Below are 26,746 nucleotides of genomic sequence, written 5' to 3' on the forward strand. Positions count from 1 at the left end.
GTGAAAATGTTGCGTATCTATTATCCTTAATTTCTACAACCCGTGCCCCGGGTTTATATAACCGATCGCGTAACAGTTTCCTTTTTCTTTCTTTTTTTTTCTTTTTCTTTTTTTTTTTTTTGTCATTGACTCAACTCTTCCTTGATGAACATCTCCCTACGACTTTTTCTTCAGAGGAAGAAGTCGGCAAGCGTGGTTATAATAATCGAACAGGCCGATTACGAGCAGCACAGCCACGGAATTAATCGGTCGGGCAATTGCGTGTCTGCGATTTAATGAAGCGCGGAACGCGACGTTCGTGCCGTGTAATCCTGTTTCGCGATCAATCAACGGCTGCGAGCTGGGACGTTTCAGGCGAGCAATCGGGTCATCCCCCTAAGTAATGCCACCAGTTTCGAGCAATTGATAATAGAAACGGTGAAATTGTAATTTGTAGTCGAAATCGAAATGTATAAATTGTGATAAAGGTGTAAAAGGCTGTTTGAAAATTCAACTTGATATGCTCAATCCAATTTGGATAAAATGTAATTCGATTAATTGTGACATTTTTAATGGTACTTTCGATGGTATAAATTATTAACAATTCGTGAATAATATTTAACATCAGAGTTTATTACATTTCGAAGGATATCTAGGTGTAACTATACTATCTAATATTTTACACTGTTTCAGATAAACTAAATCTATTAGTTAGAAATGTTAGGAAATAGAACGATAAGAAGATAACGTTAGTTATTAAATATCTCGTGGATTGATTGTTCGTTAATGAAATTGTGTAACAATAGTTTCAGTTTTTTTTTTTTTAAAGGTTATCACTATAGAAAAATTCGTTAAAAGAAGATTATACTTCGAGATTTCTTCTTATCTTCAACAAGTCCCTAATTAATCTAAGATTACATCTTCCGTTTTCGTTTGAAAAGTTAAAATGTTCAATTTTATTCGTGGCAATAAGAATAGAATGACGATGCAAGATATTAAAATTTTTGAATCCATAAAAATCAATAAGGAAAATGCACGTTATGAGCATATTAACACTGTGATGACCGGTGACGCGATACTAGCGCCACGTAGCCATTAGTTAATAGCCAATATGTTTTACTTATTTATTTATTTATATGCATTTCTTCAACTGCTCATTACTTGCACCTTTTTTTTTTTTATTTTTCAAATCATTATATTTCTCCACAAACATAACAGAAACATATTTTATTAATACTTAACGTGAAAATTATGCTTGAAACTAACCGGTTATCACAGTGTTAAAGAATTAAGCGGGCAGCGTTACAGACCTTTTCTCCCCAGCAATCATTAATTACAAGTTACTCATTTTATACTTTTCAATTTCCTTTTTCCATATCATTCGCGTTGAAACCACTTGAAAAATCGAATTTTTCCTATCCTTATAGGCTCGTTTCGTAATTTCGTAAAAGATATCTACGTACCATTAGAATGAATGCAAGCTCGGGCTAGTTTGAAACATGAATGCATCCTTACCTTCTGTAGTCGCTTTTGCAAAGGATCATGCCGCTCCTGGTGTAGCACGAGTGGCCGATTTCCGCCAGTGCCGCGCCACAGTACGAGCACTTGAGGCAACCGTTGTGCCAATACCGATCCATTGCGAGCAACAGCCATCTTTCTACTATTTGACCGCCGCAACCGGCGCATTGCTGGATCCCCGTTGGTCCGCTTGGGCCTCCTTCTTGCTGCAACAGAAGAAGAAACATCGTGTTTTATACGTATAATAATTTGCAATTAAGACGTTTCTAATAAATCGTAACAGAGTAGTCTCCATTATTCGAGTGGAATGGATCGAGATATTTCGTGTATTAATTTTATTCATGAAATAAATAAAGTAAAAGGTGAATTTAATATGTATATTTAATAATGGGAAATCCATTGGTATTGGAAAAACGAAAGAGAGATGAAAAATTACTTGCTTTCTTCCCATAGAAATTTTCCATAGAAAAGGTATAAATAACGTGTCGAGATTTCGAAATTATATTTCAACGATTCCTCGAATAAATAATTGGTTCATGCAATTAAGAAGGAATGAAGTTACTCGGTGACTTGAACTCTGCAGGACTCTGAAGTGCGCGAACTTCGCCAACTAACGGTGTGAAGTGGAAATTGATTTGTCCAAACAAACTGTTGAATGGTACTTTCATGGATACACATGAATTGATAGCTTTTCACTTTGTTAAACAAATGAAAAACACTCGTAATTTTCCAAACATCATTTATCTACTTGTATAAAACAAGGATGAGGTGCAAATTTTTTTTTTTAATTCCATCTATTAACTAAAAACTTTCCATGGTTGATGTGTATATATATCAACTACGAACGTACAATAGATATTAAAAAGAGTAATTATTAAAATAACCGATTGTATCGAGGATATCCTTGTATATTATTTAAATTATATACTAATATATATATCACATACTAGCATACACCAATCATACGATTTAACAATGTGATAATATAATAATAATTATAGAAATTGAACTCTAAATAAAATATTAATTTTTAGAAAAAAAGAAAAAATGTTTCGTTATAAAATAATTGTACATTGACTATAATATATCATTTAAGGAAATGTTTCCATATACCGCCAATATTTATGAGTGTAACTATACGTATATATATAAACCACATTAGCAGATTGATCGAACATCGCGACATTTCTCGTTTTAATCGGACTTCAACTGTTTTATCGAGTGTCCGATTGGCCGATTACGCAACGAAACTGGTGTTGAACGTAATAACACTTTGCAATGTGAACCTACAACGATCAACGGTTCTGCTTCTATTGGCAGAAATCAGAGGAAAACGAGAGAAAGAGAGGGGGGGAGAGAGAGAGAGAGACACACATTGCTATAATTAATACGAAATCGAAAGTCATTAACTGGCGATAAATCATCGTGGTGCGTCAAGCGGGCAATCTCGGCGAACACTTAGTCGCTCGATTATGTAAACGCCGGTAAGCGTGAATAATCGCGGCTGACGTCGCTGATTATTAAAATATACGGCCATCCGATAAACCACGGTTGGGAATTGTCGTTGCTGTGGCGAGAACTCGTCGAAGCTTACCAATACAGAGAATTTTTGATGAAGATATAGTTGTACACGCGCGAAAGTATTCGAATGCTTTTCATAATTTGTTATATTTATACGAGCAATTTTACAAGTAATTTTGTAACTATTATAACGTACATAAGATTGATTTTAAGCGTTATATAAAACGTTAGATATTAATATTATAACGCTAAGAAGTTTCTAATGTAATTTTCAAGAAGTCGAGAAAATATATTTTTATGGTGTTTATAAATAAATATAATATATATATATATTTATAAAATTTAATTCAAAATAGAAATAATAAATAATTGAAACATTAAATAAATAGATAAGTATGTTGGATATTAGTTAATAGCTAAGCTAATAAGTACTTGTAATTTAAAATTATTGGATAAATAATAAAACGTTATTAAAAGAGAAAATTAATTAAGGTATGCAATATTATTAAGAAGTATTAGAGAATATTAATGTTATGTAATTAAACGTTCTATTCTTGTGGATAAATTCAAAGTGCTGTAAACTAATCGATTTCAAGATAAAATATTCATAAAATGAAGCGTAATCAAGAATTGCTCTGTTTCGCAAATGAATTCGCAGAATTGTAGGCTGTCCTACAATAATTTTAATCTCGAAAAAAAAAAGAAAGAAAAAACTTTTTATTTCGTACACAAAAAAAAAATTACACTCTCGACGCAATATCCATTAACTGGCAGAGACAAATCTCAAGAATTTCGTTGTTAAATGTGCTCTAACGTGTGGCACAATTAAGAGTCGCGTCTTTGTGCGACTCTTTTGTTACGAGGAAAAAAAAAAAAAAAAAATAAAGACGGTCTAATTGCAAGTAGTACAGGAAATTTTCCGGTAACGAAGGACATTTAGACGCGACCAATTTTCGTTGAAAAGTGGGGAGTATGTCGTTTCAATAAGCTCGAAATTCAAGGCGTACCTTTTCTTGCGGGTCATGAATGTCATTAATTTCTGTCAAGCGCATAATAAATTCTAAACGGATTCGAGGCTAAAGACCTGCCTTTTCAAGTCTTTTCTTCGATTTGCCGTAACACGAAAATCAATATACAGTTTAAACACATTAAGATGGCATACTTTTCTATCGATAATAGATATATTGGCTCGCGCGTTATTCTCGTCTATCTTTAATTCAAAGAAAGGATTTGACTATTGACATTATTATAAACAAAAAATTCTTGCGTGTAAGAAATTGTTTCGCAATTAATCTTAACATTTCGATTACTTCTTTAATATTTGCGTCTCGATGGCGTCTCATTTTAGAGGTCAAAGCAGTGTTGGTATACAAAAGTCAAAGGGTTTATTTATTAAGCTATTAAGCGCGCTATCCTAGTTTGCGAAGCGAGACCTACGAACTTCAATTGTTTACAACTTGATAAACAACACTCGATCAACTTTTGCGTATACTTTTCTGCGCAATCTACCCTCCAAAGGAATATAATAATTGTATAAATTATTAAATAAATACATTAAATTTATTTACTTACTTATTATTATACTTTTCAATCACTATTTACAATTTATCATTCAATAAACAACGACAAGCCCAAATATTTTCTCTTTTTTTAATTTCCACCAATCAACCCTCCAAAGGTATCTATACGAATATATTAACACCGTGCACGTTATAAAACTCGTATCCCGTGCGTTTACTCGGTCAAAATGGAGACCGTAAAACTTTTCAAGCCTCCACACCACCATCCCAGATTCCGTCACCTCTCACAACCTGTTTCGAGCAAACGAAACTATTTCTTTCGTTATTACACGCGCGTACCTCGAAAAACAGCGAGGGCAACTGGTTCCAAGGTTACTGCTTGATTTACTGGAACGATTTCTATGATAATCGGGCGGAACAAGTCGTAAGAACGAAAGGGCCAAGGCATCCTTTGATCGTGGCGTCGTAAATACAAAATTGAGCCGATATCTGGAACCATTCTTCCGACCTTCTATGAAAATTTCTTGCGAAATCCTCCTCTCGTGATTTGCCTTTACGGGTTTAACCCCTTTTTTCGCACACGATTCGTGAATCGCGATTGATCATATGTATAGGTATGTACATTTAAACCTTTCTTCACGATATTCACGTGTCGTATTTCCATTCGATGCACAATTTCTTTTCTTAATTCTCATAATTTAAGATCGATGATTTATAACGCTTTCCCTGTCTTTTTTCCAAGAAATGTAAAAAAAATTCCCCGCGTATTATTATAACTGTTTCTATACTTATCGAAAAATAAATCGTCACCTCTTCGATTTACGGTACGTCGATCGGCGCAATAATACCCTCATTCGTTTCATTTACCATAAAACTTGCTTACACTTTCTTAGATATAGTATAAAAATAAATTTTAGCCGGTTATTATGGGTAAAATTTTGCGAACGTATAATAATAATAATAATAATAATAATATAATATGTAAAAATATACACGTTTATTGCGTGTGTACAGTATAATTTAATACGTAAATACGAATATAATATAGAATGCTAATGATATTGCTAATAAAAATGACATGCGTAAATAAAAAAAAAAAAAAAAAAAAACGACACAAGCCGAGAGGACATAAGTCAGGGTCCGACTGTATTATTTATTTTATATTTGTTTTCGTTTCATCAGTTCGATTCGAAGAAAGTCCATCGATGATCAAGCACAAAAGGATCAACACAATTTTGAATTTCTTTTTCTTTCAAGATTCTTCTCCGATCTATGTCGTCGAAAACTGCGAATAAACACAATTGTTACATCCGTTTCGTCAATGTCGTCGTTCCATCGTTCGATTCGGAAAATAATTGTCCATAAATTATCACCTATCGCATGATTTCCTGTTACCCTCGCGACCAATTCTCTTCGACGAGGGGAATCGTACGATCGACCGAAAAGTTGAACGAAAATAATAGAAATTAAACGTCGGACAAGTGTCTTATCTCTCGAACACACACACACACACACATATATATATATATATATTAGGCATAAAAAAGAAAAAAGAAGGAAAACACTCAAAACGCGTGTCGCATACGTAAATTCACGCGATTCACGAATAGCCGCGTAAAAGAATGGTCAGACGCGCGTCGCATACGCGAATCCCACATAAAACAGGGCTTATCGTTCGCCTTTGATCTTGCGGGGAGATATCGCGACGGTGCGTCCACGCGATCCTAATGAAAAGCGCGGGAGAAAGTGGAAGGAAGAAGGAGGGAGGGAGGGAGGGAGAGAGTTCAAGGTGGACCGTGTTACCAGCCGTTGCACAGAGGTGAAACGAAAAAAGACCGTCTCTCGTCCTCGCGACGATATTGATAATTTATAGAGATAATTAGCTCGCCACCGATGACGAACTCACTCTCCTCCTCCCTCTTCTCCCTTCTTTTCCACCATCTCTGTTACGATCGAACGAGAAAGCCTCTCGCGTGGGAGATCGAGAGTCATCTCCTCTCGATCCATCCGCGATTCGATCGTTTCTACCATCTACCTTCCTTCCTCCACGAGTTCTGTCTGAACTGAGAATCAGTGGAAGGGACGAAAGAGAGAGAAAGAAGGGAAAAAAAATACAACGAGAAGGGGAAGACGACGGTGCGAGCAGCGTCGTTTTAAACAAACACCGCGAGGAGAAACTGTGTGTTTCGTTGTGCAATCGTTAACTTGTTGGAAAAATTTAATTAGTCCCCTCCCCCACCCCTTACTTCCTCCCCACGATTTCCCTAATGAGAACCATCTTCGCGACACGGGCGAGGAAAAGAAAAAAGCGCCGCGCGTATTGTCTTCCAACGAACGGACGAGGGAGAGAGAGAGAGGGAGGAAGGTAGGGAGGAAGGGAGGGAGGAAGGGAGGGGGGATGGACGGCGCGGATGGATCGATGAATATGCATATTTAGGAGGGGGGGAACGTGGCTAATACGAACGTTCGATACCATTAACGCGAGACTGTGATCGGAAACGGGCGAGTATCGGGATAAATCAAGGCAATCGGAACTGCCGGGGAGAGTCGTCCGAGCAATTTGCTGAGGGAGAGGAAGAGGAGGGGAATCGACGGCCTGGCGAGTTTCTGACGAAATTTCGGACTGCCACGCTACGAAATTTGTAAACTGTAACTTTAGAGAAACGTTGGAGCGTTAGAGAGCTAATCGATTTTTCTTTTTTTTTTTTTCTTTTTCGAAACTTTGTATATTCGTATATGAATAAGATAGATAGATTGCAATGAGATGAGTGATAGGTCGTATCTGTGATAAAGTATGAAATTGATCGATTATAGACGGTTATTATGTAAAATGTTATAGAAATTAAGTAGATGGAAATTTGTTGTGAAACGTTCCTTCTAATTCATGATTAAAAATGGAATACGTTTATTTAATTTTCTCAATCCGTTTAGCCCTAATTAATTAATGAATATTCATATTATAAGAGACAACAAGATAGTCAGAGTAAATGTGAAATTGAATTAAATTAAAACTAAATAGCAATTGATCTTTTTGAAATTTTTGAAATTTCTTTTTATAAAATCCACAATTTAAAATAAATCTAGTACGATAATTGCTCAATAATAAATCAATTGCTTATTTCGTATATATGAAAGATACGAAATATATCATATTGCAAAGACATTTATACGGATCGTTAAATTATTTATTCGATATCCTTGAAAACAAAATGATGAATCACTTCACGAACTTTTGCTACATTATTAACTTTCTTACATAAGTTATTGTCGATGTAGCAAAATTTTCGAAGGAATATCTAGAACCATCCATCCAATAAGAATTTTTGAATAATTTATTCAATATTCTTACAAACTCGTTCATCGTATCGAGTAAAAAATTTCACGTACGAAATATATGAGAAACAGCCTTCGTATAAATAGATTTCGTATCGAAAGAAATCATCGAGCGTAACAGAATTTTTACGGAATCGGATTCGAGAGCCATGGAATAAAAAAAAAAGAAAAAAGGAAAAAAGAACCACAACTTTCAACAGATCCGGCGCATAATCGCGGGGAAAAAAGGATCACGTTCGAAAAAATATTGAACACAATCTTACAATTTTATCCCCGGTGAAACACTTCATCTGGTTCATCCGCGACGCGATGGCGCTGTAGTGATGCGCGTGCACCTCCATGATCACCTCCGAGAACCAGGCGCCCGAGATACAAAGTGTGGCCCCGAAAACAGCGTGGCGACGACCTATCTGGTCCAATCTCTCACGTATTCACACGTTGGCCGGATACCATTCGTCCTTGATCGGCCGTGTATCACCAACAACACCAACCACCTCCATCCACCAAACCAAACCAACCACTAATAAAACGAATCATCCATCCACCGGATAAAGAGCCACGAAAGAAATACAACCACGATTCCCTTCCACTTTTCTTACAATCTCCGTATTACACGTTACAATGTTTCGTAGCCGTCGGCGACCAACGACAGCACGCTTCTCCCGACCGCGTAACCATCCCGCGTGGATGATCTTCGAAACGCCGCACAATCCACACGATCGTGAAACCACGAGGAGGGGAGAAGGCGAGGAAGGGAGGGCAGGATGGGAGGGAAAAAAAAGGCGAGCGATACACGTGAAAGCGGCGGCGACAACAACAACCTCTTGCTCGCGTCTCTTACGCGACGCAAAAAGCGGTCACGGAGTCTCACGACGCTCGCGAGCTGATACAAAAGCAGAGGATAGGAAGAGGAGAAAGAGGCGAGAGCACGCGCCACGGCGAGAGGAAAAAGGCGAACCGGTCCCGACCGAAGTCAGCAGCAAACTGACTGGTCCGTGGCTGCTTTGGGCCTCTGAATGCCTCGCGAGAGGCCCCGGGTTCAGGTACCCCGGCAAGCCGCCGCAGCAGGAGCGGTGGTCCTCTGGTGGGGGGAATAAAAAGGTGAGCCTAGAAAGGACCTAACTAACGTTGAAGGGGGACCGAGACCCATCCAGGCCGGACGAGGACGGAGTTACGGTGGTAGGGGGGCGTGGGACAGAGACCGAGTATTGTGGAGCGGATCACGGGCGGGGTGGGGAGGGGAGGGCGGCGTTTCGAGGGAAAGGGGCGACCAGGGGGCAGCCTGGCCTCCTCGCAGTCCCCTCCGCCCCTATTCAATTATATTTCTCCGTGGTAAATGCCTATATTGTTACGTTTGTCAATGGCGAGCTAAGTGAGGGTCACGTAGACGGATAATGCCTTCTGAATTTTAGCCTGCGACCCCGCCGCGGTTCTCCGGCTTCTCTTCGCTCTCTTCCCCGTTTAACAGAGGTTTCGGCCACGGGGTTTACTCTCGGGGTCCCACCTGTTGTACGTTACGCCGATTCCGGCCGGGTGAAAAGTCGTTTCGGACGTTGATCTGTTGACAAGATCGGGAAGATTGGACAGGAAGAGAGGTTGCACTCGGTGACCCAGTAATGGGAACAGGAAGAGGGGGGGTGAGATGTGCGTTCATTCGCTACTTGGCGTGGAAATAAAACGTTTGTAGAATATGAATATCTATATCTTCTTTTTATAACATCGTGATTGGAATTCTACGTTGCGTAGTTTTCGTGTTCTATTTTCGCGCGGGAAGTTTGAAAATTATATGGGTTTTTTTTAATATAATGTATTTCGTTTTATTTCAGGAGTACGAGAACGATGAGAATTGTTTTTTCATTGCAAGTGCGGAATAATTTGAAAGTAAAAAAAGAAGGTGATTTAAAAGTATAATCTAATCGTTGTTAGAACTGCTTAAGATTAAGTTCTATCGAAGTGTTTTTTTCTTTTTCTTTCTTTCTTGAATTCTGCCTCAATTTGTTGGTAATTTCGATCGAAACGTGTATTCTTGTTGTATTATTTCTTTAAGAATTTTAATTCTATGATTACTTTCCAAAATCCGTTCCGTCAATAAGAAAGTAAGTAGACTAATTTTTTGCTCGTGTTATAGAAGTATTGCGCATCTTATTATACATTGTGTATATATTGAAAATGTATTGCGATGTTTTCTGTAATTTGTTGTGTTTTTCACTATTCGTTATTTGAAACATTACAAACATTTTGTCATTTGTAATTTGCGTAAATTTCGTTCGTTGAGATGATAATATGGTATAATACATATTTATCATTTCAATGATTTTTAAAATTTTATTTCGTTTAATTTATCGTTATTTCTTTATTTTTTCACAAAGATTGTGAATCATCCTGTTTCACTTGACAACAAGTTGGAAACAAGTGGCCGCTAAAAATATCGTCGCATACGAATCATAAGTCATATGATATTTCGACTAATAATAGAAAACACTATCAGTTACACGGACCAATAAAAAAAAAAAAAAAATGTTGCAATTTTTTCGATAGCACAGGACAAAAAATATTTTACGAACTTTTTGTTCTTAGTAATTTAAAGTGTTTTTACCACTATCAAATGTACATGAATATTAAATAGATTTTTTTAAAATAATTTTTTAAATTTCTATATAATTTATTTTTGTATTTATTATATTGATAAACGCCATTAATATTACGCTTCTTATCGTTGATATCTTCATTACCGTAGATATTATACTATTTTTAAATTGAAATATATGATTAATGCGTGTATACTCGATGGACTTTAACGTTAGTTTTTTCTTTTTCTTTTTTTCTTTTTTTTTTTTTTTTTTGCCAAAGACAATATGCAAATTCTATCTTGCAACAAGGACATGAAACAAACTTCGTTCTTCTAATCTTAATTCTTCAAACCAAAACGATAAAACGATATTTCATAATAAAAAAAAAGAATAATTTCAACGTTTCAAAAATCTTGATTCGATAAATTATTATATATATTAATAAGATATAAATAAATTAATAAATAATGTTTTATTTATAATAATTTTATTTCAATAATAAGTTATTGAATTGCATTTCTTTGATACGAATAGAACAATTTTCAATCTTTCACTTTACATTTTCAATCTACTTTTATACAAAGAATCTCCCTTTCTTTTTTTAATTATATCGTTTGAGATAAATTTTGAGAAAGATTTTTAAGATTTAAAGATATACAAGAATATTCAGATGAAATATGATATATAGATAATTTAACAGAAAATTCTAAAGATTAACAAACACAAGATGTATGTAAAATGCCTGTTAAAGCTTATTTTTCAAATAATAAGCAATTTAATTTTGCATCAGATAAGGCGAAACAAAAAGAGAATGTGAAGCAGATACTCATTCTACTGCCATATTCAACATACGAGAATTTCTTATTGCATTACTATATTCTTCTACAGCTGTTTATACAGGGTTCTATTATTCGTTGTACAATCAAGGAGGGATGATTCTTCATAAAAGAAATTCTTCGAAAAGAAAAGAATTAAATTTTCTCATGAAGTTTTGTTTTATTTTCGCTTCATCCACAACAAAATTAAATTGTTTATAAAAAAAAAATAATAACAATCGAAAAATAAATCACATTTATTTTATTTTACAACAGAATCATCTCTTAAATCTTCTTCTTATATTCGTCAATTCAACAATTATCCACAATTTATTCGCAAAATTTGACATAATCTTTTTTTCAATCAATGCTCTCGGTTCATATTCTTTGTATCCTCCCATATTTTTTAATCGTACCACTCATCCTAATTACACCTAACATAAAGCAAGCGTAAGTAACTGTTCTCTAATAAACAAAAGAAAATAAGCTTCTTAAAATCAATATATACATTCATGATAAACAAAGATCGATAATTGTTGAAAACATTTAACGCACACTGTAAACAAAAAAGAAAAAAAAAAATGTCACTAAACTGCAGGTAATTATCGAATCACCCTCTTTTCGATATAATACGCGTGCGATTTCTCGAGATTGGTATGTGTTACTTTTTCGAATATTAGATAGCGAAGGAGAACGATATTACGTAATGAACGACAGTTTGTTATTAGGCGAACAATGAGCCGGGTATGCAGTTCCAGCTGCTTCCGGTTGAAAACTTTTTCTCGTGACCATCCTCGCGCGACCAGCCAGCATAGAAAGTGCATTTTAATCGTACGAGGAGAACGTATGCGATACGAAACGAGAGCAGACCGATTCCTCTCTCTTTCTCCCCCTCGAACGGTGTGGAGCAGGGTTGGCGGGAAACGACGACACTCGACCAGGCCTCATTAACGAGGGATTTTAATTTAATTTCATTCGTCGTTTGATTCTGTAACGGTCGCGAGAAACGAGAATAAGAGAGAGAAAAAGAGAAAGAGAGAGGAAGGAGGAGGGAGGGGAGGGGGAAGGGGGCATTGAATGGGAAACGAGTGGGATAATAAAAAGAACAGGAAGTATAATGATACGGGATTCCAACTGAAGATGGGAAATTATTAATCCACGAGGCACGATGCATATATATATATATAAAACGATACAGTTTACGACGTAATAAAATTTGGATATTTAAAATTAGCAGGAGTTTCTCGAAAATTGTAGATCTTTGTAGATAAATTGAAAATGTAAATAAATTTAACTTTCACGTTCGAAAGAAAGAAAAAATTTCCTCGATAATTTAAGTCCCCCAATCCACTTTAATTCTACCTATATAATTTCATTCTCCTATATTTCTATATATAAAGAAAAACAGTATCTAAAACTTATTTATGGCAAAACGATGTAAACTTTGATCTCAGTTCTGAACGTTTTAAGCAACTTTATAATACTGTTATAATAACACCGAGGAGTTATTGCTTCTCATATTTGTTATACCTTTGTTTAAAAACAATAAAAACGTTATTTTTATTTTTTATTCTTTTTTTTTTTTTTTTTTTTAGTATAAGTAAGTAAAAACAAGAGATATTAAAAACTATTAAAATCTAAAAATATACCAAAAAAAAAAAAAAAACCTCCTTGTTTTACTACTTTACTTTATTTTACTTCTTTCACTTAAAAAAAAAAAAATTACCCTTTACCACGATATAACAGCATATGTCTTTTTCTCATCGACCTATAATAAAAAACAGCTTACCTTAAGCGTACAGTTATTGTTGTGATTAACCGGTGGATAAGCTGGATGACTTGGTAAGTGGGGGTGAGGGTGGCCTGGGTGATGTGGATGATCGGCCATCATTCCAGCACCGCCGTGATGATGTCCATTGCTGCCCATCCCCTGTCCAGGCTGAAGGGAGCCGTAAGGGGTGGCTGGGTCGATGGCGGGGCCATGAGGTGGCGAGTGGGGGCTTGGCAGGTCCGGGGTGGTGGTGGTGCCGCCACCACCGCCCCCACCGCCTCCTCCACCGGTGCTGTAGCCATGATGGGGCCCAGAATGATGGGGACTGCTCGAGAGCGAGGGATGATGCGGGTAGGCTGCGGAGTGGCCCGGGTGGTGGGGGTTCATACCAGCGGTTAGAGCGCTCGCCAGCTTGACCGATGAGAGGGTGGGCCCGACGAGCCCACCAACAGCTTCCCACGACGAAAAAACAAAAGCTCGTGGCCTATCTAACTGGAAGCTTATTGGGGAGCGGCACTGCCAGAACCGGCTCTCTTCTTCCGGTTCTCTGCTGATACCTGAAACGAGAAATAGCAAGATGTACATATACAAGGGTGGCTTTTGGGGGTTGTTCGCCGGAATGTTTGGATTTATGATGATGTCCAATGGGCTGTAGTGGGCGTTAGGATTATGGTTACAGGTGGAGGATAGAGATTGGAAACGTGCTTATTATCTATTGATGAATCTATTCTAATCTAATTTCTTTGTAATTTAATTTTTCTTTTGTTCGAGGAAAATTTATTTTTGACAGGATTTTAATTACACCTTTATCGTGTATTCTGGAATGAGGAAATGTGCAAGTTATAAATTTTGATTCAGAAAGGAATAGTAGAATAATTAGATATTGCGTTAAATTTGAGCAGAAGTTAATTTCGAAATTACGTATAAAATAATCTTGGCTTTATATCTTCAACTTAATGTACGTGTTCATATAATTAGGTTACGTAAAGGGATTTGAACGCCATCCACAGTACCTAAGTAATAAAAGTCTATTGCTTGTTTTCTTGACCAGCAACCACGTGTTTCTGATTGCAATCTACTTTAATTTATGACGATTTATAACATCATAAAAATACCGCTATGAAATTAAATTGGAAAATCTTATATAACAATAGAAAAATCGGCAGGAATCCTGAAAAAAAAAAAAAGATTCAGAATCCCGAATCATAATTCTAACGAAATCTACCTAAGTTAACTGTTGTAAAGTTTTACAACAAGTGATTCTTTTATCGTCTATTTGTACGATGGAATACCTTAACATTAATTTATATCCCGCAATTTGATAAAATTGTCACAATACACTTAAAATTCTCGATATATCCCTTAAGGTTAAATCCCCCTAATTAATCCCAAAATCAACAGTATCGATCAACAAATTCGATCTGCAAAGTTCGAACAGCCTTCGAAACTTCTTTCATCACGAGTCGACTCGTGGAAAAAAAAATCCCCTCCCCGTCCCTCCTCCCGGAGGAAAGGAGCACGATATTTAGGCCGCGACAGTTTCCCCCAGAACTGGTCGTAAAGACCGCCGCATTACATTCCCCCCTCGATGGAACTGTGCCCTGGCTGATATTAATTTCACCGGCGTGGCCGGGGTTCCGTGCAATTTTATTGGCCCTTAAGACGACGCGCAACGATTTCATAATATCCACCCACCGCCCACCCTCGCGATTCCAATGAAACAGCGGTTCGTAGCGAAAACGATCCGTGGCGAGGGTGAGGGTGAGGATAGGGCACCTTTTACGATAGGGCAATTCGCGAAAGAGTTCGTCCGCCGAAGGAATATTTAAATTCAATCCGGATGCAACGATGGTAAAGCATGATGGTGTAGTGGAGGGAAGGGATGAAGATCCGAAGGGACGAAGGGTGGTCGAAGGGAGGGTGATAAACGTGGTCTTGTTCGCCCTCGTTTCTTCTCGCTTGTTTCCTTTGAGATATTTTCTTTTCTTTTCTTTTCTTTTCTTTTCTTTGTTCCCCTCCATCTTTATTCTTTACAGGATCATCCCCGCGACAAGACAGGCAGAGACGTATCGAGGATTGTTATTGTAACTACGGGAGAATACGATTGGCGTGATAAACATTTTACGAGGATCAATGCTCGATTGGTTTATTTGTTTATCGAGTGATTATAGTCGAACGACTACAGGCCATTTCAAAGTTTCCAGTTCTTATCGTGGAGCTTGCCTCGATTTTCTGAGATTACGAGTGGAAAATTATATGATTGATTGAAGATTAATGGTAATGGCTTCTTTTTTTGACATTACAATTGAAAAGTATTGTTTCCCTCTTCGAGATTGATGATTTTCAATTTATCTATATAAAATCTCTTATACAAAAACTAAATTATCTAGCTAGAAGATAAATGTATCTGAAATAATATTTATATTATTGATGTTTGGACAAATCTAATCTGAACTAATTTAATTTATTAGTTAGTTTTCAACGGTTTACCTAATTTAAGAATAATAATTTAAGAATAGAAGTAATGTTAGTATTGCTCTGGCAGTCTGCTTGGAATAATAATCCATTCGATTTTAAAACGTTGATATAGAAAAATGTCGATTAAAAGAATATATTTATATCAAGTTATGATTATCATATCAATTTTCCAAAGATATGATCCGCAAAATGTGCTAGTCAAAAGTGTTTTCACGAGTAAAAATTAAATATTGGCGTGCAAGTGAGAAATAATTGAGAACCACTGTTTTAGACAACTGATTGGCGGATAGAAAACGTTGAATAGGGGAACGGAGAATTTATATTTCCTCGAGAAACTAAATTTTTTTGCGGCTGATGTAGGCGTGACGACATCAAAGGTCTAATTTTCCGGCCAATAATTCGAATCGGGGTCCAAGAAAAACAGAGATTCGAAGGAATTGATGGAAGATTCTCGTTTCGATCGTAGAGTTCCTCAATGGAGCTACAATGGCACCGGAAACGAGGCATTCGTTGCGGTAAGGAAGAACAAAGCTCGGTCTAATTACACCCCTTCATGATCTTTTCTAACGTTCAATCACTTTTTCTCGTTCTTTCGATTATCCCGCCTGATAATATCGTTAACGTCTTTTGATTCGTCACAGCACGACTGGTGGCATATGCATTCCTGCAGAAAAAGCGAATTCATCTTCTATAACATCTCCGCGATTCAGAAATCTAAATCGATCCTGCAGATTTAATCATATTGATATAAAAGGATTACTGAAAAATTGATAAACGTCAATTGATCCATTCGTTTTTTTGATTTATTGACTTGATATTAAAATAAGACTATTAATTAAAGAAACTACTTTGATTTAGATAACAAGATATCTTGGAAATTAAATCTTATCGAAAAAATAAAGAAAATTATAGAATAGATTTAAAGAAATATAATATTTAAAAAGATCACCATTTCCAAATCCTACAAGTTTTCTTTGAAATATATGAATTAAAAATAAAATATCCTGCATACTTAGTAAGTTTTTATTTAAATTTAAAAAAAACTATGGATTAAAAATAATTCAAAGGGAACCAAAGCTTGCACAATTGCGGGTTCGAAATTCGAAAAACTCATACTTTCCCGGGAATCGTTAACTGGAGAAAAACGTTGGGCGAACAATGGCCGCTCGATTGGTTATCAAACAGCCTCGTTAAAGGTGGATAATCCAACGTGGCGGTGAATAGGGGTACTAATTACATTAAGAGGCGACGAGAGTCGAAGCAGCGGGTGAAGAGTGTAAAATTCTCCTCGACCTGTCGGCGAAGGCAGATGAAATGCAAATCGGTCGGTGAAAATTTTCGTGAAGCGGGCCGGCCTCCGGCATTAGAATTCATAAAACGAGCTGACCTGTCCCTTCGTTAAGGGCCGTGAAACCTGGCGTGTGACCTGCCCGACACGCCCACCTTAATTAACAATAATCGTCCTTCCTGGTAGCTCAGCGGGTGTCGCTTCGGGACAGGATCGTCCACCTATACTGAAACTTCTGTCTTTTTGTCCTGGACGAGTAACGAGTGCCTTTTCTTCTCCTCGTCGTGCCACGTCGCCCTATTTTGGTACCTGGTATTTAAGGTTATAACGGTGCTCACCGTTTTCGAGATGGAACGAACCTCACAAATATCCAATCTATTCTTCTATATCCGTTTTTCAAACGTTGCCTCAAACGTTTAAGGGATACCTGGTTCCACTTGCCGCTTTGTTAATTTTAATCTTTACTAATTGGAAAGTTAAGATTAGAAACTGAGTGAGTGACACGAGAGACGAGGCTTGGTTGCGTGCGCATGCGCAGGTACGAGGAATGTTTCTCTACGTTGGATATATACTAGTAGTAGTAATTTTCTTTCCGTTAAGATGCGATCGAGTGTGTTTTTCTTTCTGGAAGCAGCAACGTTTTGACGAATAAAATTTGTAATGTGTTTGTAGAATGGATTGAATATATGAAAAATGAAACGTGTGTTTATAGTCTTGTAAGAATTTATATGAAAAACTTAATTATTCTTAGATCTAGAAGAATCTATTTACTTATATAAAAATGCAATCATTTCTTGTAAGAATCTGTTTATTTGAAGCTTATCTAGTCTGTAAGTAAATCTGTTTATTTATGTATTTATTTTGATATTGATGCGCCAGAAAAACGCATTCACATTGTAACCTAATAGATTGTATTTATGTGCAATATTTGTGGAACAGAATTATGTTCCATGATATCTAAAAATATATAAAATATTGAACATGAAACGCTCATTATAATATTTAGATCAAATCTTTATTTAGATTCCGTAATTGTGATGATGAAAATACGAATATCCATAAACATCTGCAGTCTACAAATAGTGTTCTCCACTATTAGTTCAAAATTTTACGATTTTACAGCTCGTGTGCAGTGACAGGTTTAGTGCGCTTTTTCCTAGCTTATCGTCATACGTGAAACAGATATAACTGTTAGAAGAAATTTCGAATTAAGAGAAATGATATTGAGATGATAATTTATTATATACATAACAGTTGTATATTTAGCATTTTAATGATCTTCGAACTTTGTTTAATTTAAACGATCTTTGAACTTTCCTTAACTTTTTTTTAATACTCAATTATTTAAAATGACCTTATCGAAGATAACCTAAAAATTTGTTATCTTCTCATTAAAAGATTTTTAAATCGTTCGCTATTTACTTGGCATATCTGCTATTAATTTACGAATATTAAAATTATAATTTTATTATTAGAAAAATTAATGAAATCAAACACTGGACGATATCAAAGATCTTTAATGTAAAATATATGCATAAGAGTTATCTAACGATGGTTAGAAACAAATGACTTAAAAGCTATTGCTACACAAACGAATCATAAACGGATATAAAAATCGTAAAATTTGAAGTAATAATAGATAACATTTCGAATTGAACTAATAGAAAAAAATATTGCAGTGTTGCTAGCATAACGAAACAAAAGTTATGCCACGATCGTCTTATGAAAGTCTTTACACCTCATAAAAGATAACAAGAAAATATCAGCTTATTCAATACTTATCGTACCGAACCTCGTTTCAATCTCATAAGAGACACATCGTAACGCAATCCTCATCTATCAGAATAGTAATTTCATGCGCAAAGTTGCACGGTGATCGTGATATTTAGCGCACAGGTAAAAAGAAATTATGGAAACGTGCACGTAATACTGGCGCAGAAGGTAATCGAGGAGCGATCGGTCGGATAGAACGAGGGTATAAACGCAGCCACGGAGTGAAAGTTGGAAAGAATTATTATACCGATTTCTTGCGCTAATTACAGTCTATTATGACTCTGATTACGAGTACCAGAGGCGTAGTACGTCAATAAAAAGTTAGTTGGAAACGAATTGGAATCGATTCGTATCTCGAATCCTTTTTATACACTTGGAATCAAGGAGAGGATATAATTGCCTATTCCATTTTAAATCTAACTAATCCAATTCATTCGAAATTTCTTGAAACAACATGGCACGACGTTAAACAGGTAAGCTACACGTATAGATTTATTTCATTTCAAACGAATTATTATCTAATCTTAACCTAACCTGATACGATTCGAAATCTTTCGAAAGAAAATGAACGACGAAAATTTCATTCAATTTCTCATTGTGCAGTGTCTGATTGCTATTAAATAAATTACTATTTAACCTAATCTAATCTACTATTCGAAATCCAATTAAAATGATATTAGAGGCATAAAGTGTGTTACATGTATTTCATTTCAAATAAATTAGTAATAAATTAGTCTAATGTTATCTGATATTTTTCTTCTTTCGAAATCCTTTAAAGCAACACAATCGAGAAAGATGTTAGGCGTGTAATGAACCACTGAACACGATTTCGTTCCCTGATTCGTGCTTGCTACGGTTCGTTTCGAATTCGTTTCTCGTGAAAGTTCAGTGACGACGTTAACCTCGACTTTGTTGCAGGCATGTATATGGCATGTAAAAGAACATTTCTACAATCCTTAATGCGGTGTAATGATAACAATACTTCATTATGAATTCCATTTCAATTTCCTATCTCTATTTCTCATTTTATGAAAAAATCAATATCCTTAATTATTTTTCGACAATGAAAAATTTGGCTTTAATTTAACCAAATTTCTCAAGTTTTATTCTCGATATATAAATTCTATTTTAAAATCAATTTTTGAGATACTTTTGAGAAAAATATTTTTAATTTCTTAAATTAAAAACATCGATTCCGATTCTATAACAAATGCGTGTTCAAATTGAACTGAAGGAAGAATTTTAGGTGAGAATTGCTTTCGAAAATTTCTACAAATGGGGACACATTGAGTGAAGAAAAAAACTTCTCCAAAGTGACTGTCGACTTTCTAACCTCAAATTCACATTTCTACCCTATTTTATCAATCCTTATAAAAATCGTCGAATTCAAAAGATAGATAAATAAAAATAAAAACATACGACGGAAGCCATGAGATAAGAAATAGAAAAGCCAGTTCAAACAGAAGGCATCACGCTTATTATTAAAACGAATTACAAAGGAAATCGGAACAGATACGAGGGAAGAAAGTTGGGAAGAGGGAGAAAATCGAACGTGGCCGAGGAATTTTCAGCGGATTTAATTATACGGACGTTTGAGGATCTCCCGGGGCCGCAATATTTATCAGTCAATGTGTACCGCGGAGGAAATTAAATTCAGAGCGAGACATCGAAGGAATCGTGCGTCCCGTCGCGCACCACCTGCCAGCTTCTCTATCTATCCCTCCTTCCACGCCGTTACCTCGTTCCTCCACGTTTTCTTCCACCCCATCCAATTAAACGTCGCGGTGTTACGCGCTAATTTCACTCTTAATTGTTAACCGTTAATTATTAATTACCGGTTCGGTTTATCGGCCCATCTAGACGACAGGTTTTCATCGCGGCCGATTGTCGACGCCTGGTTATATTGCAGGAGGAACGACCGGTGGAAATTTGAAACGGCGGGAATTGCTTGTTTGGAGTGTTGTGTGGACGGAGGATTGATTCACGTGGTGGATGAAAGAGATAAGATAAGTTATTGCTATAACGTTTAAGGATTGTATTGTAAAAAATTAATTTGATAGTATATACATATACACGCGTTATTTTTATGATTCGTGGAGGAAGTAATTAACTTGCGAGCGAACCTAACCTCTTTATGTATGATTTGATCCACGTATTGTATATTGTATAGAGTATAGCGATGAAATTTTTATTATTTTATTTATACGAACATGGATGATGGAGAAGAAGAATATTAAGGAAATTTTTGAAGCGATTCTTAACGAACATGGCGAATTTATCATTATATTTATATTATCAATGAAAAATAATTAAAATATGACGTTATGTCTCAATAATTCTCAAACTTCGAATAATTGACAATCTTGCGTTATTGTACTTGTTCTATCAGGGCTATCTATCAATGTATACACGTACAAATTTTTAATTAAAAAAAAAAAAAAAAAAAAAAAAAAACTATATAATAATAGAGTTTTACCGTATCCATCTAATTTTAGACACTCTATGATTACTTTTTATTTCCAAAATTAAAATTATCGATAAAAGGCACTGTTCGCCTCTTCTCATAGACATCTAGATCATCACAATCGATCAATTTTCCAATCACTGGGAACAACGAAATATTTTCGTTTTGAAGATACTTTCAATCGCGATCATCGAATCTTTGTTTCGTCGTCTCTTTGGTTGAAATTGAAATGGTATTAAATACGATTAATTGAAAAAAAAAAAAAAAAAAAGGGACGATTGAGATACGCGGGCTGTTGCAATCGTTACGCAGATTGGTGCAACGTGACAGCGCTATTAATTGCGAAGAAACTCGCGACGCATACGCATACACACGCACGCACACACAACGTACGATCGTACGTTCAATCTGTTCCAATTAGTTGCAAGGTTTGTTCATTACGTTCTACGATTATTCAGCCGGATAAAGCCGAGGCGGTGACTTACGTTCCAGTTAACGAAGGTCAATGCGGAGGCAACCGCGTTTCAAGTATTTCCGAGATGCGCGACCAATATGCGAATTCGCCTCCTGCTTGCACCTCGTTTACAGAACATCGTCGTTATTAACAACGCAGTGATCAGCGCTAGATTGATACACATTTATATTAATATGCATATAAATTTCGATAAAAATGGCTATTGCAGAGATTTGTAATAATAATAAGTGTGCTGTAATAATAATAAGAAGAAGAAAAGATTATTACACCTATTGTTGTTCGAAAGAAGATCTGAAAACTATTCTTCTCTACTTTTTTTTTTTCTTCTCTTTCTGACTGAGAGAAAGATTTTCGTTCAGATTCTACGTTTCTCCCAAATAATCAGGTAGCCCTACGCGCATTGAAATTACACGAGGAGCGCCGACGTGCAGGATGTTCATTTGGATTCGACGAGATCGCGCTGCCTCTATACTTAAAGGCGAAATCCAAGTGCGTATTAGTCGAATTCAGGCCTCGATCGAAGCCAGATCTCTAAACGTTAGGGCGTACACTACGTTTCCCGCTGCTGAGAAACTGAGTTTCGAGCTAATTGGGGCCTTTGTAACGAACGTTATCCTTTCTTCACTTCGAGCTTATCGACGCTTGTACGGAATTTCGATTCAATGTAAAATTCTTCTGTTTAACGATAATTGAAAACTTACTCTGGATTCTGTGTGCCACGAATTAAATAATTATTTTATTTAAACGTTAGGCTCATCACGAAAGAACAAGAATGTATCCGATAAATTTTTATTATACTCGTGTAACGAGATTCTTTTTTCTCGTTCAATCAAATAAATACACGAAATAAACGAACAAATAGAGCTTCGTGAGAATACAATAAGAAACGAGAAGAATATTTCCACTAATCCCAACTTCCCAGATCTGGGAATGGCACAAGTATTCTTCATTACTTCAGTCAGATATTCATTCGTTACAATATGGGAAATTTCGAACAAACGTGCAAGAGAATCGTCACCAAACCTGAAAGAACTCAAACACCATTGCAAGCTTTTTCAATTCACATTACACTTTCCATTTTCCTACCAAATATATACGAGATATTGCAAATCTCAAAACTCTATGAACAACACTCCAATTGACAAAGAAAAAATAGAAAAGAATTCGAACATCTTTTCACTCGCTCAAAGCTTATCCAGATTTCGACGAGTATCGCACGAGTTCTGTTTACGACTGCTGATCCGAGAAGAGGAGGAGGACGCCCTCTCTCGAAATTCGATCAGCCGCGGAAGCAGCACGACGGCCGACCGATAACAAGATGATAACGAGGGAATACACCGGTAATTACCGGAATGATAATGACGAGGAGAACGACGACAACAACGGCGACAGCGTCGACGAGGGAGAAGGTGGATGATGGCGGGCGAACGTTTCGGACGAGTGGCGAAGGCAGAGACAGGAAGGAGGGGGAGGGCCCAGAGGAGAGAGAGAGAGAGGAGGACGATCAGCTGCGATAGGGATAATTAACGATCGCAATCGTACGAAAATGAGGACAGGGCGAGTGCGACGACGACGATAACGAGCGGTCCAGCGATCTTATTAGCGATAAGCGACGATAACGAGGACGCCTCGTTCCATACAATAACGACGCCCGTTCCGATGCTTGTAGTGGACGACGAGAAAGAATCCCCCGCTACTCGAGAGGAGCGCAGGGCGATCCGCGCGCCTCCACGATTATTATGCCTCCATTAGATCCCCTGGAAAAATGCGAATGCACCCCCCGGGGGTTTTTCCTGAAGGAGAACCGCCGAACAAAGCGTGATAAGAAGATGTACTTGTGACAAATGAGATGGGAGGGGGAGAGGATAGGGCTTTTAAGTAAGTTGATAGGGAGGATTTGATGACGATCATAAGGGTTAAGGAGAGGGTGTTGAATATTTTACGAGGAGTTGAAATTTGTTCAGTTTCCTTTTTCGAAATCTGAAATGACCAGATTTTTTTTTTTGCTTCGAAGATTGTTGAGATGTTAGATGTTTGATTCTTGATGACGAGTTTCGCTTCTATTTTACTTTACTCTGTGTGTATACACATATGTTTAGTCTCTTTCTTAAAATTGTTAAAATTATTCTAAAAAAAAAAAAAAAAAAAATTGAGTTAACTCTCTATTAATTTTTTTAACATAAAGGTTCCTGAAACCTCGAGATATATGTGTTGCTTGCGGTGTATCGGCAAGGGGAAGAAGAAAAAGGAATAAAAGGGAAAATCGGTGACAAAGAGGCAGAGAGAATAAGTGTGTTACGATCCAGGCCCCATTTCCCAGAAGGGAGGATTTAAATCAAGGTGGATCGGCGCAAGAAAATTATCCGCGGGGACGACAAAGCCGTGGAATCGTAATGAAACAACAAGCGTCCACCTTGAAGTCGACGATCATTTCAAAGTTGTTGCATTCAATGCATAGCCAAGCGATCGAGGAAGCTTTCTTCCACAGTCAGGATTCCTACATAATTGCATGCCAGGAACGTGGACCCCCCTCTTTCTCTTTCTTTTTCGACATTCTCCCTTTCTTCCCCCCCCCCCTCCTCCTCCTCCCTCCTTTCGTTCCACGTTGCAGGCACACACGCGCACACAATTGCGTCTCGAGGGTTCCTCGAAAAGGAGGCCCGCAAGAGAGTGTACACCTTTTCATTTGACCGCTCTCATAGGCAGAAAGTATACCTGTAATAGGCAGGGGACCGACTATGGGCCCCAAACGAACGCTGCATCTAATTACTATAATCGTCCCCCGCTAATAATTAGATTATTTTCAATGTCTTCGAGCGCTGTCCCTCGATGCTCATTATACCCCCCCTCCCCAAACTTATCATTATATCCTTCGACCGATTCCTCTCTGGCCCGGCTGCCTCCTTTTGTTTGCCTCATCTTTACCAGTCACGAAGATTTTTCGATACCCCGTATTTTTCCTCGCCTCTTTCTTTCTCGACTCGATTTTTCGATTCTCCTTGATTATGAGAGATGTGAAATTCAAATTAATAAATTTGTAGTTTCATTTACCTGTTTTTAATGATACAACAATATTTTTAACAACTTTTTATCACCATAATGTAAAATATAGCGACATTCAAAAATTTCTCTCAACAACAAGTGAAAATTACAGGGAAATAATAACTCGTTTAAAGAAAAAGTATCTAACATGATATTTGGATTAAACGATTAAACACGAGCAATCGAATCTTTTGTAAAAATAACCAAATATTTTGGACGATCTTTCTCAAACCGCGCATTCGAGAACCATCCGCAAGTTCAGCGGAACGAGTTATTGAACAATAGTTGCTGTGTCAAAGCGCGTTTCTCGGAGAAGACAAATCGCGGCGAAGATTATATTCTAAAATGGCGGGGCGCGGCGATGCCCCGTTCCACGAAAGGGCCGTGGGGGCGCTCGCGACCGCTCGAGGAGAAACGTTTATTACCGAAAGCAAATCTTCTCGCGCGGGTGAGAACGGTCCAGCGCGAAGGCGCTATTCCAAGATAGTAATGCTTTATTTTATTGTCGTCGGCCAGTTGCTCAGGAATGCCTCTGGACGTTGGCCCGTTGGCTTGTTGCGAAATGGCCACCAGCCTGTGCACGAGGGAGGACTGATTCTTTACCATCATTATGGACATTCCCTCGAACCGTTTAACCGGTTGTGTTTCGTTGTGCGCGGTTTACTGTACCAAACTGAACTGGTAAGGGGAGGGGGATTCTTGTTCCTCGAACTTGAAATATTATGAATCCAGAAAATTAACTTGTACAATCATTTGTAATCTATTTAAAATATATTGAAATCAGAGTAATTGAAAAATTAGATATTTCAATATCTGAAATATCTGAAATTGATTTGTGAAAAAGATTTCCCGTCAAAGAAGAGACGCACGTTCATTAGAATTTGCTTGCAAAAATATCTTAGCGAGTGCAAATTGCATATTCAGATTCATTTACATCCATGCTTCGTATCCCGAAAAGCAACGACTCGAAAAAGATGATCATTCCAAAGCGATTCACCCCGGTGCCCTCTTCTCCTCCCCCTCGCGTTCACAGGTGAACATATATTATCCCACGATACGGGCGTACATTGGAACACACTCAGCCCCTTAATACGTATTTAATTAAGTATGGCCGGCCGACCGATGGGGACACGGGCGGGGTTTATGGCGAATATCAGTACGGGCCACCATAATTCTCGCGCCTCCGCCGGCATCACCCTGTATACCAGCGCCACTTATGTACGCGTACCTACCGCGATGGAATTTCATCCTGTCCGTTACGACATAAATCTCTGGCGCATTAACGCCGTTCCCGGCCCGCCACTACCATTCCCTCTCTCTCGTTGCTGGCCCCTTAATACGATCACTAGCGACCTTCGTCTTGGAGAAAAAGAGGGGCCTTATCAGAGGGTGTCACCCTCGCCTTTTCGGTTATATTCTGAGATTCTCATTGTTAACCTTTGACTCGAAGGAAAAGGAAGATCGGGAGAGATGAAGATTCGTCAGATTTGGTATTCTTGCGTGGTATAACGGATGATACGATGACTTTTTCGTGATTTATTTATATTTTTATTTCTATTAAATGAAAGACTTTTGAAATTTTCCTCCTTAGGCGATCATATTCGATCATACCGAGGATTTTAACTTAATCCTTGAGTACACGATGATCATGAATCATCAGATTTGTACGCTCCTTGTACGCTCTTATGAATTATAGGAGACGATACGAGGTCTCTCGATTATTATTTTTCGATTTGTTTCGACGATTTATTTCCGCCTGCAAATGTAAGGAGCGTTGATACGAAACAAAAATTCCCTTTGTCCTTTTATTTTTCTATTGAACATCGTTTAATATCAATTACACTCTGTTACAAGTATTATAATATTATTTTCAACCGAGATATTATTCCAGGGTTTTCGTTTAACCCTTCACCCGTGAAACGAAGATGGAACAAATGACACGATCATAAATCACCCAGATTCGGACCCTCCGAATGCTGCTACCACTAATGTATACCAAATAACACGACGCCCTTTGGTTTAATTGCACCTCTTCAATCTCATTTTCCGCGACGTTTATTATATTGTATATTGAATGGAAGCAAGAGTGAACGGAACGAGATTCCTAGATTTTCCAATTCGTCACCAGAGATCACAGCCGCCTGACCATTACGCGTAAATCAACGGTAAGTGCATTCAACGTGGTCAGAATTTGCTTAC

General features: G+C 37.2%; 1 protein-coding gene across 2 annotated transcripts in view; it reads right to left on the minus strand.

Moving 5' to 3' along the window:
* Positions 1-26,746, minus strand: part of LOC100872944 (uncharacterized) — a 191,334-nt gene that overhangs the window by 77,576 nt on the left and 87,012 nt on the right. For both annotated transcript variants that reach the window (XM_086911682.1, XM_012493284.3), the window contains 2 exons: positions 13,046-13,584; positions 1,495-1,703 (listed from right to left, as the gene is read on the minus strand). In XM_086911682.1, coding sequence (XP_086767808.1) covers positions 1,495-1,703; positions 13,046-13,414 — 578 coding nt within the window. In that variant the 5' untranslated portion in view covers positions 13,415-13,584. The remainder of the gene's footprint in view (positions 1-1,494; positions 1,704-13,045; positions 13,585-26,746) is intronic.

Source organism: Apis florea, unplaced genomic scaffold, assembly GCF_048593485.1.
Source record: "Apis florea isolate Af1SG1 unplaced genomic scaffold, ASM4859348v1 contig_3326_pilon, whole genome shotgun sequence".
Lineage (NCBI taxonomy): Eukaryota > Metazoa > Arthropoda > Insecta > Hymenoptera > Apidae > Apis > Apis florea.